The sequence below is a fragment of the Pungitius pungitius genome, chromosome 2, assembly GCF_949316345.1.
Source record: "Pungitius pungitius chromosome 2, fPunPun2.1, whole genome shotgun sequence".
NCBI lineage: Eukaryota > Metazoa > Chordata > Actinopteri > Perciformes > Gasterosteidae > Pungitius > Pungitius pungitius.
The window spans coordinates 28,761,023-28,779,692 of record NC_084901.1 but is presented as its reverse complement, the minus strand read 5'-3'; the positions used below and the strand labels follow the sequence as shown (position 1 = coordinate 28,779,692).

At 43.0% G+C, this 18,670-nt stretch overlaps 1 protein-coding gene across 1 annotated transcript in view; it reads right to left on the bottom strand.

Moving 5' to 3' along the window:
• Nucleotides 1–18,670, bottom strand: part of aff2 (AF4/FMR2 family, member 2) — a 126,998-nt gene that overhangs the window by 42,659 nt on the left and 65,669 nt on the right. The window contains exon 10 of the mRNA XM_037460095.2: nucleotides 12,014–12,051. Within this exon, the coding sequence (XP_037315992.2) occupies nucleotides 12,014–12,051 (38 nt within the window). The remainder of the gene's footprint in view (nucleotides 1–12,013; nucleotides 12,052–18,670) is intronic.

Sequence of the window (18,670 nt, the reverse complement as noted above, 5' to 3'; positions counted from 1 at the left end):
CAGGAAATTATCTTGGCAAGTAGAACGGTCTGCATCTCACGGCCAGGTATTCTAAGTCCGGGGAGGAGTGTTTCCCAATGATGTAGCTGTACACTAGTCGTTTACATAGATGCACACCCCTCCACCTCTGCTCTTACTGGGGTCTGCAGTCATGTCTCCTCTGTGAACCACTAGCTCGATAGCTTCGATAACTACAATCACACTGCTGCTCATGTTGTGCGGCGTTATCCGTAGCCTTATTTGGTTGATCTTGTTGATGAGTCACGGGAAATTTGCTAGGAAAGAGCTGGTCGGCTGGGGTTAGCTCGTAGTCTAGCCTGCAGGTCGCTGCTCTTGCCCCGCTGCTGTCTTCTGTCCCTCCGCCGCCTGCAGCGCCTCTTGGTGGGATGGAGGTAACGTCATCGCAACCTCCCAGTGGCAGGATCTCCGGTGGGACAGAGTCCAACATTTCAGGAAAATATGAACCTTCTAATGTCTTCTAATGTCAATGAGTCCAGTTCGCTCGTATTGTATATGAGCCTCTAAAGCACAAACAAATACACGAAAAACCACAGAGGACAAAAAAGCTGCTATCAAACCGAGTGCCGAGCCGCTGCGTACATATCCGCCGCCATCTTGGCCGCCATTATGAAAGTAATTATCTCATCAATTCATTGTCTTGTTGCTGCCCTCTACTTTGTTTCTGTGCTCCCTTTCTCACTACTATGATGTGATGCCCCACACACATAATATTAGGAGTAGTGGATGGTGTGCCTACCTAACTGTCGCCCTATAGGTGAGCCTGGGTGGGGCATTGTCCTGATGGCTAATGGAGAGCACCTGGGCCCGGTGTCTCCTGAGGTATATACATGCCATGCTCCTGCCAGTTGGAGGGGGGACTCGAGAGGAGGCCGACCCGACCTTCACTCTGGCTGTAGTCTCCATGCGTTATTTCAGTTGTGTTTGAGCTATTCTCCTCATTCATCTATGCTCCACACCATTTTTCACCAATCCACACTTATGGCGCGTTTCCACCGAGCTGTACGGTACGGTACGGGTCGGGTCGGTACGGGTCGGGTCTGTTAACCATGATTTGGCGAGCGTTTCCACCGCAAACAGTACCCTTACTTGATAGGCGTGGTGTATTCCAGAAAGTAGTGGTAACGTCACTTGATGGGCGCGGTATTGGACGGAAAGTAGATTGACGTCATTCGATCGCGCGACAACTGAAAGCTAACCGCAAACAACAATGGAGACATACAGCCGATCCTGTTCTTGCTTCTCCATATGTGGCTGTTAAAGTAATGCTGCGCGGCGACATTGTTGCGACGGTGTTGTAGTTTAAAAATGGCGCTTCGTGTGTTGTTTTTCCCCTTGCGGCACGCGCAAATGACGACACTCTTTCAACCAACCAACGTTCTGCAGTGAGTCTAGCTCCACCCTTTAGTACCAAACAACTGTGCCAGGTACCCCAACGGAAGGGTACCCAAAAAGTGGTACGGTACGGTGCGGATCTTTGGTACTTTTCTCAGTGGAGACACAAATAAAAGGGTACCGACCCGACCCGTACCGTACCGTACTGCTCGGTGGAAACGCGCCATTACACCACTGATTTACTGACTTCCTACCTCATAGGATTCTTATGGTTTTTGGATATGTTATTTCAGTTCATCATTGAAGTTCTTTCTGTTAGGTTTATACTTCAATAAACATATATTCTTTAATCTTATACACTGTCTCCTGCTCCTGATGTTTGGCATAGCTTGAACCAGCTATGACATATGTCACAGCTTTTTTTAACGTAACTATTAAGAAACTGGGGCGTTAACCCTGAAAAACGTTAAAGTGTTTCATCTACAAACATGAAAGTATAAAGACTGTGCATCACTGTCTGCGGGGCTACAAAAAAAATCTAAAATAAACCACTGAAATGAACGTTAAATATCCTCATTAAGATTTAACAAAATATGGCTGGCTAACATTCCAGTATAAGTGGGTACTAATATTCAACAAAAGACAGCTCTTCTTTCTGTCGAGGAATAATAATCTCAATAATCCCTCCACAGTGAGCCGGGAGTCACTCCATATGGTGGGTGCTTTCTCAAACCAAAACCCCCCACCTCCCCTACCATACCCCCCACCGGGGGGGCTTGCCCACTTTGTTCATACGACATTTGGCAAGAAATAAAGGTGGAGAAACATCAAGTGAAACATTATTATTATTGCGCTGTAGAAGTTGCTGCGTTTCTGGGCATTGTGTACGACGCTGCATAGGAGCACACACTCAAGTCTTTGTTTGCCCCCAACAGGAAATGCCTCCCTGGCTTGATGAAACTATCCCAATGGGTCGCACATGCGAGTCAAAATGGTGCCAAGCCCATTTAATCAAATTTATGCTTGTCTTTATTATTATTTTTTCCCAGAAACTTTTAAATGACTGGAAGGATGAGACGAGTCTACATTTTCACTGATATGTTTGTGTTTTTTTTGGTTTAAACAGCGCCGCGTGAAGTCAGAGGACGGCGCCAGTGTTTCTCCATCTAGATGGGATTTTTTTCAAATGAGTGCTCTCGAGCCTATTTCGTTCTGGCAACACAAACAGTATGTGCTGGAGGAACAAGATGAAAGGAGATGGAAATGTGCGTGCGAAAGCATTACATCTGGCGTGCGTTTTGCTTTTTTTCTCCTCTCTATTCTCGGGAATCAGCCATCAGCTCGCGAAAAAAACATTTAATGCCATCGTCGGTGCCAAATTAAAATGCAACAGCAGCTGGTGCCGACTGACAGAGGTTTAAGTTCTTTACACAACATCTCAGATACAAGTAGTACAAACTCCATCCAGGAGCAAACTTGTTGGCAGAATATATATATATAAACATTAAAGTGTGGGGGGGTATGATGAGAGCAGAGGTAGAAATAAAACGAAATAAAAAGATGCCAACAAACCTGTTACCAAATGGATGAAACTTGGATAAAGAGCTCCAGTCTTTGGCATCTGTGTGTTGAGGACCCTTCTCTCGCTCTCTGCTCTTAGTGTTGCGTCAGCAACACAGGTTCGACTTACAAAATGACCTCTGTCAGATCTTCGGGCTCTGGGGGGGAGGGGGGGGTTCGGGTGTCTCGTGGGTTTATTTGTGTGATAAAAATCACAAGCACAGCAGGAGAACGAAAGCCCACACAGCCTCGGCGGAGAAACGCTCCGCTGGCCTGACACGTCCAGCGAGGCCTCGCGGGATCCTCACCGCACCCATGGAGCCGCCAGCTTAGCCGTGGTAAGCGCGGACCGACCTCATCTCCTGCGCTGTTCGCCGTCCACAAGGTCAAGCGGAGAAATCGAGCACAGGAGCCGATAAGGTGTCTGTTTACGGTACACCTGAGGGTCACCTGTGTTGTGTGGGAGCAGGTCAGCTCCCTGGTGGTTATCGGTCTGAGAGGGAAAGTGGTTTCACGCTACTCTGTGAGACACACACCCTCACACACACACACCCACATCTCACTGACATGGAGGCAGTCTGCGTCTTTCTATCCTTTTTTTTCTATTATTGAAAAGCACAACGGATAAAATGGGCTCTGATAATAAAAAAAAGTGCAATGTCAGCACAGTATAACAGTAGGAAAGTGGCTGCGGTTTATTCTGGCATCAGGTTGGCGTGCACGTAAATATGCATCAAGTTCAGGGAAAAAAATGAACTAGTCGAGGAGGTAACTTTCAGGATATTTCTTTTTTTGTACAGGAGTCAGAGAGGTCCTTAGCATATGTATGTTAGTTTGGGATTATTGAGAACATTCAGTTTTTATTGCAGCTCAAATATGGAGAAATGATGTCTGCAGAGGAAACTGTCCTTCCTGTAATATTACTTAATATTGAGTAGCAGTATGTTGTTAAACAATAATCCAACACTATAATGTACTATATTTAGTGCAGTGATGGGGTGTTGTAAAAAAGGCAGATATGGTCGCAATAAAGGAAAGGGGGTGTATCGCACAGCTCGGGTTATGTAACCCTGTGGAGCATTAGGCTTTCAGGAGCTCCTGCGTTCACCAGACTCGACTGGGCAGGCTGATGGACAGGCTACCCAAAAAGAAACGTCTGACTCAGAAACATTAAAAGGATCGCTATTAAAAGTGATTTAGTATTAATTGAAGGAGCTACAAAATATACAGCATTTCTTTGCAAAAAAACAAAGTCAGCAATGAAATGATTGGTATGAGTACTAAAAGTCATGACCTGTTAGACATTTCCCTGTAATTATAGTACAAATGAAAAAAAGAAGCATTTACTGCCTTGTATTGAACTCTCTAGCCTCGCAGCCAGAGGGTCGCAGGTTCAATCCCCTTGGCCCTTCTGTATCAGCGTGCTTTGTCTCCGCTTTCCTCCTACAATCCAAACATATGCGAGTTGATTAGCAAACTGCCCGTAGGTGTGAACCTGCCAGCCCGCCTTCGCCCTAAATGTACGGTTGACTTATCGTATTCAGATATGCAATATATCATATCAACTGCTTGGTTCCATTCATTATTCACACGTACCCTAATGTCTACTTCCTGGTGATTTAAACTAGCTGTTACTAGCATCCAACAGAGATGGGGACTCGAGTTTGAGACTCGGACTCGAGTGCGACTCGAGTCGCACACACGCGTGACTTCCGACTCGACTCGGACTCGAGCTTTGGGACTCGTGAACAATGTTTCATTTTAGGAAAAATCTGATGAGCTCGCTATATCGCTCCCTCCGTTACCTGCCTACGTAACACGTACATCGACATCTATTGCTGCCTGCGCGCGCGGCCACACACGAGAAAGACAGCAGCCGCTGCTGGGTGGCGCTGACGGGGGGGGGGCTGGGGCTGAGGGTCCGACCGACGGTTCGCTGACGTCGGGACGTATGCGTTTACTCTGCGATCTCCTTAAACTGTCTCTGCTCTGCTCACTGAAGCAAAACAATACGTGGACAAGAGCAGCGAGTGTTGTCACCTACTGCTGCTAACACATCCCGTCAGACCAGGCTTATTTATTTATATCCATTAATGAACTTTTCTCCTCTTGTTACCCTGGTAACCGCTGTCATTAGAAGGTTGCGTCGATTCTTACTGTGAAAATCTACGTACTTCCGGTTTAGCGGCTACGCTTCGTATTTTCATTTTATGGGAAAAACCACAAAAAAAAACATTAAGTAAAGAGTAAAGGAGGAGTAAAACGTTGGTATGTTTTTTTTTACGGTAAAAGGGACGTTGATAAGAGATGGGGACTCGAGTTTGAGACTCGGACTCGAGTGCGACTCGAGTCGCACACACGCGTGACTTCAGACTCGACTCGGACTCGAGCTTTGGGACTCGTGAGCATCTCTGGCATCCAATCATCATTGTTATGTTCTCCTCCATAACGTCTTAAACCTTCCGGGGCCCGTCTGTGTCACACTGCACGCTTCACTTTGGACAATGACCATTCATTAACCAGCAGGAATTGAAAGGAAGAAGGGGCAATCAACATACAATGGACGGTTACAGCTTTTACAAACCCCTGCCCCCAACACCCCAAACGCTTCGGCTGGAAAGCTGAACCAATGAGCCTCTGAAAAACAAAGGAGCAGTTGGCTGTGAGCCAGCAGGGAGGCTCACGCTGAGAAACAGGTAGCTGCGGCGTCTTAAAGCGACCGGGGGAACTGGGGTAGAATAGATGTGGAACGAAAGCCGCGTTGCAGGGCTGTGAAGTGAAGATGTGGAAGCCATCTGGGCTCAGTTCATCTGTCATCTTATCGTGTGCCTTCAGCTCGCTGGTTCTGTCCCTCCACTTGGCAGAGCCTCCCGCCGCACAGCTGGCTTCACAATCTCTCTCTCCGTCTCTCCCTCAATCACTCCCTCTCTCTCTCTCCCTCTCCCTCTCTCTCTCCCTCTCCCTCGTCTGTGTGTGTTTGTGTGCTTGTGTACCCGACTCACAGGTGCGTGTAAATCTGTGATTTGTGGGGCCTTTTCAGGAGGATTTCTAAAATGATTGCAGTTCCTCCGTTGGAGTCTATCAAATGTATGAAGCTGCTATAGAGTCGCTAACGAGGCTGTGGTGCATAATGGTACCAGAAGTGGAGGAATACCATTCAATTTAGGGGTAGGGGGGAGGGGGGGGGGGGGTTATGTGGATTCCTGTTACTTTGATTGAAGAATGCATTCGAGTGTTTATTAAATTACACACATCTAAAACATTGATGCTTTAGTAACTAATGAAAGGCCAACTCGGGTTCCAAATGTTTTTGTCCCTAATTCTTAGAGGGAGTCTTCTCTTGGGTTTTACATTTTTGCAAGCAGAATTACAGTTTTATCAGTATATATTTTCTAAAGTGTAGCTGATATATTATTGTGGAAGCAAATATATTTTCATGTACTGAAAACAAACCAAAAAGAGCATTTTATAACTCGTAATACAAAAGCAGTAGTGTGTGTCACACTCTTGATTTCTTCAGAGGCCCTTTTTTCAGTTTTGTCTCACTTTGCACTTCAGGGGGTTCTGATATATAGGTGACACTTAGTAACTTGGAACAGTTTTAAAGTGAATGTATCTCTGTAGTGAATAGCTAGCATGGATTGTTTACTGACTCTCATCGTGGTATTACACATGCACCGAGAACATTTCTGAGACAAAGAACCCCAGGGAGGATTTGCTTTGCTACAGTCGCTTGGCTCTAAAGTGCTGAAAGCCATTTAGTTTATCTCACCGCATAGGTAGTAAAGCCACATAAGCATACAGTGTTTGTCTTTGTCCTTGTGTGCATGTGTGTGTCTCAGTCATTAGAGTAGAGAACAAGCACTAAGGTATATAATGTAATTAGTCATCTTAAACCTTCATCACATGGGACTTGTGTTACCTAGAGACATCTAGTCATTTGGAGTAATTGGAGGTCGTCTGCAAACATACTCACGTGGGAATATGACTTAATTTGTAAAATGATGAATTTGTAAACATTCCACAAGAAATACATTACCATATTTGGCCAATATTGTTACTGTGCATCTACGTGATTTGGGATTGTATTTAAAAAAAACATTCCCATTTATTTTCTTCCCCATGCCTCTTTCCAAGTAAAGCATTTTAAAAGGCTGCATTGGCCTTGACATTGATTATATATGAGAGTTTTGACAGCATGGTGGGGAAGACAACAAGCCAATGCTGTGACGCTCCGGCATCACATGTCATGTATTTCCCCTACCATTGTACAAGGAGTGTGCTCCGTCACCTCCAACCCCCCCCCCCCCCCCCAAAAAGTTCGGAATTACAATTTTTTTTTCAACAATTGTCCACTCCTCGCAATGGACAGAAAGCGTGCATCCGCCAGCAACTACTCCCCCCCCATCTCAGCCAGTCGGTTTGCCCGACTACCCCGACCCTCCCTGTTTCCCCTGCAAGGTTGTAAACCTAATGGAAACACTGGAGGGATAGATAGATAGATAGATAGATAGATAGATAGATAGATAGATAGATAGATAGATAGATAGATAGATAGATAGATAGATAGATAGATAGATAGATAGATAGATAGATAGATAGATAGATAGATAGATAGATAGATAGATAGATAGATAGATAGATAGATAGATAGATAGATAGATAGATAGATAGATAGATAGATAGATAGATAGATAGATAGATAGATAGATAGATAGATACTTACTTCTCTATACTATACTATATTCCTCCCCAGGGGGACATTTGTTTGTAGAAGCAGCAGGTTAGCAAGTTACAGACAAAGAACATATTCAATTTAAGCAGATTCTTGACTTCATATCTGTGCGATAATGTTAGTCAATTTAATAAAAACATAGACAGCGTTACTGCTACTCATGGATAGAGCTTAAATCAGCTAAATGAAATAAATATCTAGTGGTTCGTGAAGATATTAATGCAAGCAGGTTCGCAGCAGTGAGTGTGTTTGTGGTTATGTGCTGGCCCCGGGCAGTACTGTGGGGAAGGCCATAATAGCTAACACTACATATGTTGTGTAACGCGCCCTGACAGCAGCACGAGCGACGGTGCATCACAGCTGAACTTGTGTCACACTTGATGCACCTGACGGGCGGGATTGATAACCTGCTTGTGTTCTTCAACCTGCCGACATCATGAGCATGTTGTATTATTGATTGAGATTAGAAGCACATTCCTCTGTGACTATTGACATCACAGGAGGAGTCAAACGAGACTCCTCATTTATTTTTCAGTGGGTTGACATTAATGCAGCTAAATCACTCAATAAACTGTAACACTGTTTAACAAGCAAACTTCTATTATATCTGGTATGAAAGAACTTTTTTGTACGTCATTCATACCGAATAAACCCTTCCTGTTTTGGTTTTCCTCATCACTCACTTGAAAGAAGACTGATAATGTATTTTGTTGCATTACAGTGGTATTACATATGGTATATTGTTTTTGAAGTTGAGTAATAAGACTGTAATACGTTTTTTTCAGTGGACAAAAGAACTCTGTTAAAACACAGGATAGTTAGCGCACCTTTTTGGATTGTCTATATATGTACGTACGTTTGTTCGGGATTCGTAGGTGAAACAGTTGTCGTCAAAGGTCTCGCTGTGGTCTGTGGGTCGGAGAAGCCTGCGAATCCTCGGCCGAGCTGTTAACTTTTTAGCGCACCGCTTATTTTTATTTTTATATTCATTTTGAACACAACATAGGCTGCGTGACAGTTTGCTAACTGCTAACTAACAGTTAGCGAACCAGCTAGCTTTGAGAAGCTTTGGTCACTGAGTGTACATGGCTAACTTTTTTAGCTATAGCATCTTCCACTCCGGCTCCCAGGACAAACTGATGAACTCTATTTTCTTGAGTCACCAGGTGTGTTGTTTTTGTTTTTTTTACAACCTGAAAAACTCCAAAGGTCCAAAATAGACAGCACTTGGACGAGGGTTGTAGCCTGCTAGCGCTGTACGAGTGCTAACAATGGCTGGTCCTCTGCCATTGTCGCTGTGCAGGAATAAAAAACGTCATCAGCGCCTCAGGACAAGCACAACTTTTTGTCAAGGTGAAACATTTTTTTACTGACTCACAAGGTCACAATTAATGTTATTACTACTATAATAATTGGAATAAAAAGACAGATTTACGTAACTCCAGGTACTTTTCCTCACCAGGGTCTATATTGTAAAATGCAAGGTATTCTAAAGGAAATAGAGGGAAGCAGATGGCGCAAAGATTTTAATATTACTGAGCCGAAATATGAAAATGATACAGCCGAATATACACTAGGGTGGGATGGATAGGGTGGGTGGCTGTATGAGTGTGTGTGGCAGTAGAATAACGATTGCTATGTGGGTGAGGTTGTGCGTCTGAATGGGTGGTGTGAGGAGTGTGGGGGAAGAGTTTGTGTGTGTGTGTGTGTGTGTGTTGCCTTCCATGGCGGATGTAGCCAGTGGATCGCTCGCAGCATCTCTAGTCCCAGCGTCCCCCTGGATAAGCGTGTGCGTGTGTGTGTGTGTGTGTGTGGTGCTCAGTAGATTGGGCTGCAGAGTGAATGGGCTCATTAGCGGTAGCAGAGTAACACATGGCCTGGGGCACACACAGACACACAGCACACTCTCTCTCCCCCTCTCCCTCACACTCACACACACAAATACACACGCTGTCACACCCCAGACTTGCATACTAATGCCTTCGGGCTGTGAACACAACGAGCCTCATTTATAATAAAATATTCTTATATTCTTATGCACCAGGCTGAGCATTACAACACATTGCAGGCAAAAGATTAAGTCATGAAAAATTGATCTTGGCGCTAAAAAATCAGCTGTTTACACGAATTCTCTCAGTTGTTCGCCGATGGTACAAAGACAACTAACATTTTTTATCCTGATGATTAATTGGGTGACATGTTCTTCCAAGATGTTACAAGCAGACAATAATGTATCACAACATGTAGCCCACACAGAGTGGAACCGTGGAAAGATGGAAATAGACGTTATCACATCCAGACATGGCAAAGAAAAAACATGGAAACTGGAAATTAAAATGGACGGCTGTTCATTAACGTTGTCCCCATGCTGTTACCTTAGTCTACATAGCATGCAGCAGCTTATGCTTAGATGAGATTCTGCCGTTGGTAAAGACATTTAGCGCGGGATCATGCGTGAGCTGACCTGCTGCAAATAGGCCTTATTGAAAGATAGTTGAACAAAGGTTTTTTTTATTTTTTCGTCATGCATTTACGGACATAACAGCATACGCATTGTGAGGCGATGCAAAACCTCGAACAACAAAAAAAAAACGCAGTAGCTTTAGCCCCCGCTGGGGAGGGATTGACAAGTACAAGAAGTCCTTGGCCTCATGTTGCGCTATAAAACGAGAAAAGCAGGAGAACAAGGCTTAAATATTCTCTGCTATATTCTGCCACTGATCATCAGACGGGTCCAATTATTCTAATTCTCTGTGTCAAATGGAGTTTTGTTAAATTACAATCGGACGTTACAGAGTGACACCAAACACTTTCATAGATTTGCATCTTTTCTCTTTCATTTAAAGGAATAATGTGTAACTTTTCTGTATTAATATGACTTGTATTATGTATTTCTTTGTTGAAGTTGAAGACTTATATAATGCCAAATGTTGTAACCATTCTCCAATCTTGAGAAATATATCATTTTCATTTGAGCCAACGGTCCATTTAATTTAGTCTCTGCCTGTAAATGGCTTTATTTCACCGTGACCACATCTTTTACTCTTTTTTTTTCCAGCTTTATTTCTAATGGATGATAAAGGAAGGATTTAAATCTCTCTGATTGATGACCACTGAGGAAATCCTAATTTGAGAAGGCTAAGAGCAGTGATGATGAGAACCAGCAGAGAGGACAAGAGGAACCCCAACCCACTGCGTGCCACCTTGCTTTCCTCTGGGATACTTTCATTTTTTAAGTTTAGAAGGGAGAGTATATGAAGTCAATTTAAGCTTGTTGTAAATCACCCTATTAATATTCACAAGCTTTAATGGTAAATGTATCATTGTTAATAAAATGTTGAGCCAACATCATTTTCAAATTCAGTATAAAAGTTGTTGGTCTTCTTTTCTTCGGCTTTTGAACAACAAAAAAAACGCATTTATCCTATAACTGTCTTCAGTTAAATGATCAATGAAAAACCTAACCCTAATACCAAAGAATGGAAGACACATGTATTTATATTTCTCCTTTAAATGAAGTAAAGCAAAAAAGACGGGATGGATACAATGCATAGTAAGAAACAAGTACCTCAGAATGTTCTAAGTATGATGTTTTATCGCGATGCAATATCAAATTGCTGGGTTTCGCACACTTTCTATGTAAGTGAAATCAAGCCAATATGAGACAATACTTAAATAAATGGATGAGGAAATCTCAACCCCGGATCTTTCTTCATCACGCATTCATTTATGTGCGATGATACACAGGATTCTACTGGGACAATCCTCCCTGGTGAGGCTGCAGAGAGAGAGCTATGCGCCCATCCTACAAATGCTGAGGACATCTGCTGCCTAATTCTGAGCGCTACGTGTGCTGGAGGTTAGCGAGTGGCCACCTTCCAGAGTAGAGTGAATCAGAGCCACCGCAACTCCAGAAAGGCTCAATGGTGGTTGCATTTGCAATAAAATCCCAGACATTACAGCTCGTGGACAGAATCTTAAACGGCATCCGGCGACCATCGCCTCTCCGACGTTGAGCTTCAACAATGCAGCCAAAGTCACGGTGCGGGGGGGGGGGGGGGGGGGCGCCTTTAACCTTTAGCGGCGCTACAAACAGCAGCTACAGAGAACCGCCCTACGCCCGGACGCAGCTCGCCTCAGTGCTGTGTTTACGAGGCGAAGAAGCTGTTATTTTAAAAGGTATTGGCTTCTGGGAACAGAACATGGCGCACCTTTGCAAAGGTAATTCTAAAGGGAATGCACGTGATTCGGGATGGGCAGCCCAACCACGATTGGCTGGCAGATCACATGGTCCCTGATAGAGGCGCGTGGGTTTGCAGGGACGAGCATGTTCAAATACATCACAGCACACAGAGTTGGTCTTACCTTTGGGCTGTGCCTCTGGCTTTGGGCTTGTCAGACACCTGTAAATAAACACAACATGCAAACAATGTCATTGTATGGAGTTTGAATCTTGAGTGGAGTTCTATTTTGCTTTGAATGACCTCACATTAAAGGATACATAACATATATTTGCTCTCTTTTTTTTTAGCAGACACAGAGAACGTGTGTTTCCATTGTAAGTCAGTACACAGTAACTCAATGAATTTGTTTATGACACTACGGCGTGAGTCACCGACACGATGATGTCAGCGGATGTGCGACTTGTCGATAGTTGCCCATGTTAAGTGGTAACTGTGAAGCTGTTTGATGAATCCACTGCTGCCAGAGAAGAGGAATAATGGAACAAAAAGGTGCTTTTATTGATCCCCCGATAACTCAAGTCAATTCAGTGAGTCCTTCCAAACCCACAGAAGAGGAGGGCCGTGTTTGTAGCAGCAAAATGTACTGAGGTGTAAAAAGGTCTGCATATTCTTATATTTTAACTCCATGTGCACCATCTTCTTGGGCGGCATTTCTTGATATTTAACAGTAAATATTGGAGTATGGGGCTAGTAACACTATAACTACTATTATTACTACTCTTAAATATCAAAGGGAAAACAGTTCAGAATTGATTTGCTTATATCATTTATGTTGGTAAATTTACTAGCATGGGAAGCTCAGTATTAGGATCAGAGTACATATCTGAATTTTTTTTAATTTAATCATAATATAATAAATAATAATACAAGTCGCTTGAAAATATATTTTAATATGAGAAAACAAAAGGGTTTTCTTGGAGTCTTAAAGTAGACTGACTGAATTTACAACAAATATGGACGATTGCATAATATACTATTGATGCCTTATCTTCATGGATATATAGATATCTATATTTATATAAATACAGACAACAAGGTTAGGAATAACATTTATGCTGTAAGACTACTACGACAAATAGTACAGTACAATCATATAATATTCCATACAGCCTTTTCCACATGGATATATTTATATCAATATAGTCATGGATATCTTCTATCTATATAGAAAAACAAGTTTAGTAAAGTAGGTTGAAAGAAATAAAAGCTTCAGGATAAATCATAGACCGTACCAATCGATAAAGCTCTAAGACACTTTGCAGCCTTTTCCCTTTTAGCCACTTAAACATCCACTCTTCTGACCCTCAATCTGCTCTCTTCTTCTTCCACCCTCTTGTCCTCAAACAGAAGCTGAGAAGGGTTTTTAATTGTCATTAAAATGAGAAAAAACCCTCTATCCCCTCCTTCGCTCCCTGCTCCCTCGCTGCCTCAGTTCAGTCCTTTATTCCTATTCACACGTTGCCTCCTTTCAGCAGAAGAACGGGGTGATTAAGTTTGACAGTAAAGCTTTTCCAGCCAACCCATCCTCTCGTTCTCCTTCCGCCAACTCCGAGTCAATTTTGTACATGACTACATCAATTACCATAACAAAACAAAAACAATAAAACTTGGTTTTTGTCCAGTGTAAATATCAGCTATTAATTCATCTTTGACCAGTGGAACATGACAATTAAAACAAATTACTCATACAAAAAGGGGACCTTTCATCGCCTCTGGCTGTTGATTCCCTCTCTGAGAATAAGGTGATTAACCAGACCAGTGAAAATTCTGATAGATCGATGAGTAGCTGCGGGCCAGAACAACAAAGCTCCTCAGATCTCTGGTTCTGGGGAACTAGCAGGGCTCTTGCAGCGGATCTATGAGTGAATATACTTGGCTTCCTGGTGGCTTTACTTGGATTTAAATTAAAAAAAGAACAACTCTGTCTGTGTTTACAGGCTCAGTCTCCTCTGTCGAAAACATTGCTGTAAGTATTGTTCAATCCGTTTCACCGAATGCGGAAACAAACCTTAACGCATGGATGGTTAATTTCTATTCAGCAAATCTCCATAACCCCTGCCCCCCCGTCCTGCTCACGTGGGGGCGAGGCCTCACAGTGCCGCACGTTGAGGCCGGGGCCATGTGGTTCTGAAGAGGCTTTAAACGCCCCCACGTTGCCTTGCGCCCGAGCTGAACTCTCCGTATTCTCCGCTCGTCTGCGCGGTGTCATTTTTACTTTCTTTATGAAGCTTTTTCAAACACCGGTTTAAAATCTTCAATTTTGTGATGAAACCCTTGCATGGCGGTTGCCCCGCGGAGAATGTTGCAAAAACAAGAGCAAAAACAAAGAGACTCCACATGCCCGAATGTTGTGTCTTTCCGTCGGCTGGTCCTCTCTGGGCTTTCACACACCGTCACACAGCCAGCGAGCCGAGTACCTCCTGAGTCAACTAGACGGATCTAATACCTTCATTGCAAAGAAGGTAAATGAGCAAATTTGTCCCTCACATGTCAACCAGATGAGATTTCTCATGCGCCCTAAAGGCCTTGTCACTGTCGCCTCTTTCATTCTCACAGTGACCTTTTGAACTTGCTGATCAATGCCGCCCTGTACCTCGCACACACCGTTGTTTGCTGCAGTTTGTGTGGACCATCCGTCTGAAGTCATCTATGTTTCAAGGTCAATTAGACGCCTGTGCACTAAAGTTTGTCTGGATACATTCAGTAGTCTGTGCACGGTTCAGTGTTGTTTTTATGGCAGCTTTTAAGCTTAAGAACAAGTGCTTTTGCGGATTAAAACATTTAAAATATAATTGAAATTTAAAAGCATTGATTAAAAATAGGTGCCGGTACAAAATAAAAGAATTTAGTGAACAATATGCTAATATAAAGCTTTATATTTCATAATAATTTTATTATATATTTATATTTTTGGAAATTCTCATTTAATTGGTGAAAAGAATTCTCTCTGTGACAGTTGCTATAAGCCCATTTTAGTCTTCCACATACGGCTAGCTTAACTGCGATGGACGCTAACAACGGCCGTTGGTGTTTTTCATCGCTGCTTTTGGGGGCGGGGCTGTCGGTGTTGATGCTAAATCTCGGGTTGCTAGCTACATCCAATTGGAACGGTTGGTTCCCTCATAACATTTAAAAGTTAGCAAACTTTTGCTGGTTTCTCCGATGTTGCTCACCAGCAGCTTTAAAAGCTTCAGTGGGGAGGTCTGTTCCACAGGTGTTCCTGCGATTGATTGATCACACCTTTGTGTTGTGGTGACCAATCAAAGCACCCGCAGAAAATTGTCGGGAACTCAAAGAAAATTATTATTATTATTCCATGATTATTATTATTATCATCAATAGCTGCTGAACATGGCGACACACATTGATGCTACTGGGACCCTTTGACGGGGGGGCTGAGTCATCGCTATTGTTACTGAGTTGTTAGTAACACTATCATATTTTATATTTTATTCTATGACGAGGTTAAATGTCGCGAGCACAAACTGTTTCTTCCTTTGGCAAACCTGCGGATTGTTTCTTTGGGCTTCACACCCCTCTGCTCTGAATCTCCTTTTGGTTTGGTGCCAGTCGACGGCAAAATGCCGCCTCAAACTAAATAAGTCTGAATATTATTCCCTGACCACGGTCCCCATACATGTACTCTTTTACCAGCTGAGAGTGTGTTTCCATATGAAGACGGAGCTTTCTTGGCCTGACTTTGCTCCGGCCAAGGTGATCTGTCATCGGCGAGCTGGCAGAGAGAAACGACAGAAATGCAGGGGGAGATAGAGGGACAAAAGCACGGCCATGCGGCGGTAATTGGGTTGCTGCTTTTCTTCCCCAGTCAGTTTCTAAAAGTCATTAGGAACTTCGCTCTCTTCCCTCCCATCTCTCCTTTCCTGTCCTCTTTTCCCATCTCTCTTTCATCCCTCCTTCCTCTGCTCTCTCTTTCAATTCCCTCCCTCGCCTCCGTCTCTTCACTCTGTGCCAAAAACATATTCATCATACTCCTCTGCTGGCCTCACAGCACCGAGCCACAGCATACTAATGACAGTGTGCGTGTGAGAGAGAGAGAGAGAGAGAGAGAGAGAGAGAGAGAGAGACTGTCTGCACGTGTTTATACTTATGTGTTCGCTGCCGTAAATGTGTGTGAGTTGGATACACTGTATGTGCTTGTGTGTGTGTGTGTGTGTGTGTATTTCACTAAGTGTGTGTGTGTGTTGTGTCTTACTCCAGGCTATAAAAGCTTGATAATACACCATTCACTCATTTGCTATAAGCCTGTTAACAGCATGCAGAGAAAAATGCCAGTGACTTCGTATCTCTTGCTCTTCCTCTCTCTCTCTCTCTCTCTCTCATTCGGCCTTCTTCTTTTCTTCGGCTTTGTTACCGGTCCGTCTCGTCTCGTCTCCCCTTTGTCTTTCTCTCTGCCTCTCTGTCTCGCTAACTTGATCACCTTCTTTCTGGCTCTTGTTCTGTTTATGTTGATCAGTCCCTGTGTGAGTGGAGAAGACACGAGTTCTAACCCTGTCTTGATCCGTTGGCCTATTTTGTACATCAAAGTCTTTCTAGTTTTCCCGCTGTAATAAATGTATATAGTTTGAGTATTTATCTTGAACACTAGAGCCTATAAAGAACATATCCATATAATTTCCTGCAACAAGCCATACCCGTCACCGCTGTAAACAACTTAACTGGGTTGAAGGATCTGGTAGAGCGATGTCATTGTAGGAGGAGTTTACAAACGAGAGAGATTTAAACATATCCTTCAGAGCAGCGTCTAGAGGTCTGTCTGAGGTAAACGTTGGTGTATCCTAATCTCCTGGAAGCTATTTTATTAGGTTCCCTTTTAGCAAAATGCTGAATTAGATTTGCATCTGGTAAAACAGTTAATGAATACGTCTCAGGCTTTTATTGTGAAAGGTAAGAAGAGAAGGAGTGGATCCGACCTGGGTTGCCTTTGTTGAAATTGTTTTGCTTGGTAATACCTGCATTCCGTTTCAACACACTACAACAAATATAACCATTTAAAATAATACTGACATCCCCCCAAAGTGTGTGTTTAAAAAAAAAGGAACACCGTTTTCATGTCACTGTGTGTTGAAAGAGGGAGAAAGGAAATGTCATTAACTGTTTCCTATCCATCCGGTCTATTCATCCTCATACCGAGAGCAATCACATGTAACCCACACTCCATCTGTAATTAACAGTTCCACTTTCAGCATGATTATAATAACTAAAACCACAATAACTGACCCGCCATCAGCTATAATTATGATATCCACCAATCATTGTAATTATTCAATCAGTAGGAGAGCTAAAGAGGGGTTATGAGAGGAATGGGTATCTTTTCATTAACAGAAAATATCTGGCGGACTCTTTGATAAGCGCTGAGATTGGTCCGCACAGTCGGGTAGAGGGCAGCAGCACGACCCCCACTGGCTGCTTTGAACTCATCTTTGGCATCATTAGAGCACGATGATAACCATTAGAGGAGAGGGGGCCACCGTGCCAATTTCCAAAACCATAAAAACGAGACAAGAGGAGCAGGGCTACTAAATCGCTCTTATGCAAAATGCTGTGCAGTGACAAAAAAACAAACACAAAAACCCTTTTTGATAAAAAAAAAAAAAACACTGGATGCAAATTGCCCCCTCCCAGGTTTATCAGTATCAGACATATATTGGGTACAAAAAATGGAAAATCGCGGAGTAATGTTTTGAAATCCTCAAATTTCACACTTAGGCTGTCGCCATCTTGTTTTATTCTTCAGCGTTTGGGTCGATGCCGCAGTTGCTTGTATAGAGCAATACCATTAAACAATATATTTTATAATTCATAAAATAGAATAAGTTATCAAATAATATCAAAACAATTCAAAAGTGAAGAACCCCCCAGGATCCCGTGCGTCGGTTGGCTCAGCCCTTATGTCTATGTCCTGTTAACTTAAAAAACCTGCCTTTTTATATTCTCCATTTCTACTGAGCTGAATCCACTGTCAGTAACTGAGGCGCATACATGACCGTGTCAATAGGATGTCTTTATAATTGTTTAATTGGCCTGATCAAAAGCATTGCTTTGATCACTGCGTATAGACTTGGACCAACTAGTGTAAACTGGCAGCCCGGTCAGATCGTTTGTTTAATTGATAGCTAATTTGAAGGTAGGAAAGAGGAATTCAAGCTGTCACTGAAATTTGGCGACTACGAAGGATCTTTAACGAGTGTCTGTACATACACATCTGCGTTTGAAATCAGTACACTTTTTTTGTTGTTGTTTATAATATTAAAAATACATTTTACAAATAGTCAATATTTGTGTTTTTGAAACGTTGTGTCACAATCGGGCTGGGGCAGGGAGGACTCAAGCGCAGAGTTTCTCGAACCAAGTGCTCTTTATTTGAACCAAAACCAAAGACGTGCTCCAACGACGAGGGACATTAGACAATGACGCGACAAAGGACAACAGGCACACAGGGCTTAAATACACAAGGGAGGTGCAGGTGATTGGACACAGGTGGAGACAATCACGCAATCACAAGACAAGGCAGGAAGTGAAGTTAACCTAGGACCACAAGGAACATGAAACTTCAAACTAAAACAGGAAGAGGGACCAAACCGTGACACGTTGATTATATACCCGGTAATATTTGAAAATTTAAATATATGCGTATAACATATATGCTTTTCCTGCACATCTCCTCTGCTTCTCTCAGCTGGTTCGGCCAGGGTCCCAAAGAAGCAGTTATCCAATCACTGAGAAGGTTAATGAGTGACATTATAAGTTTAACGTCTTA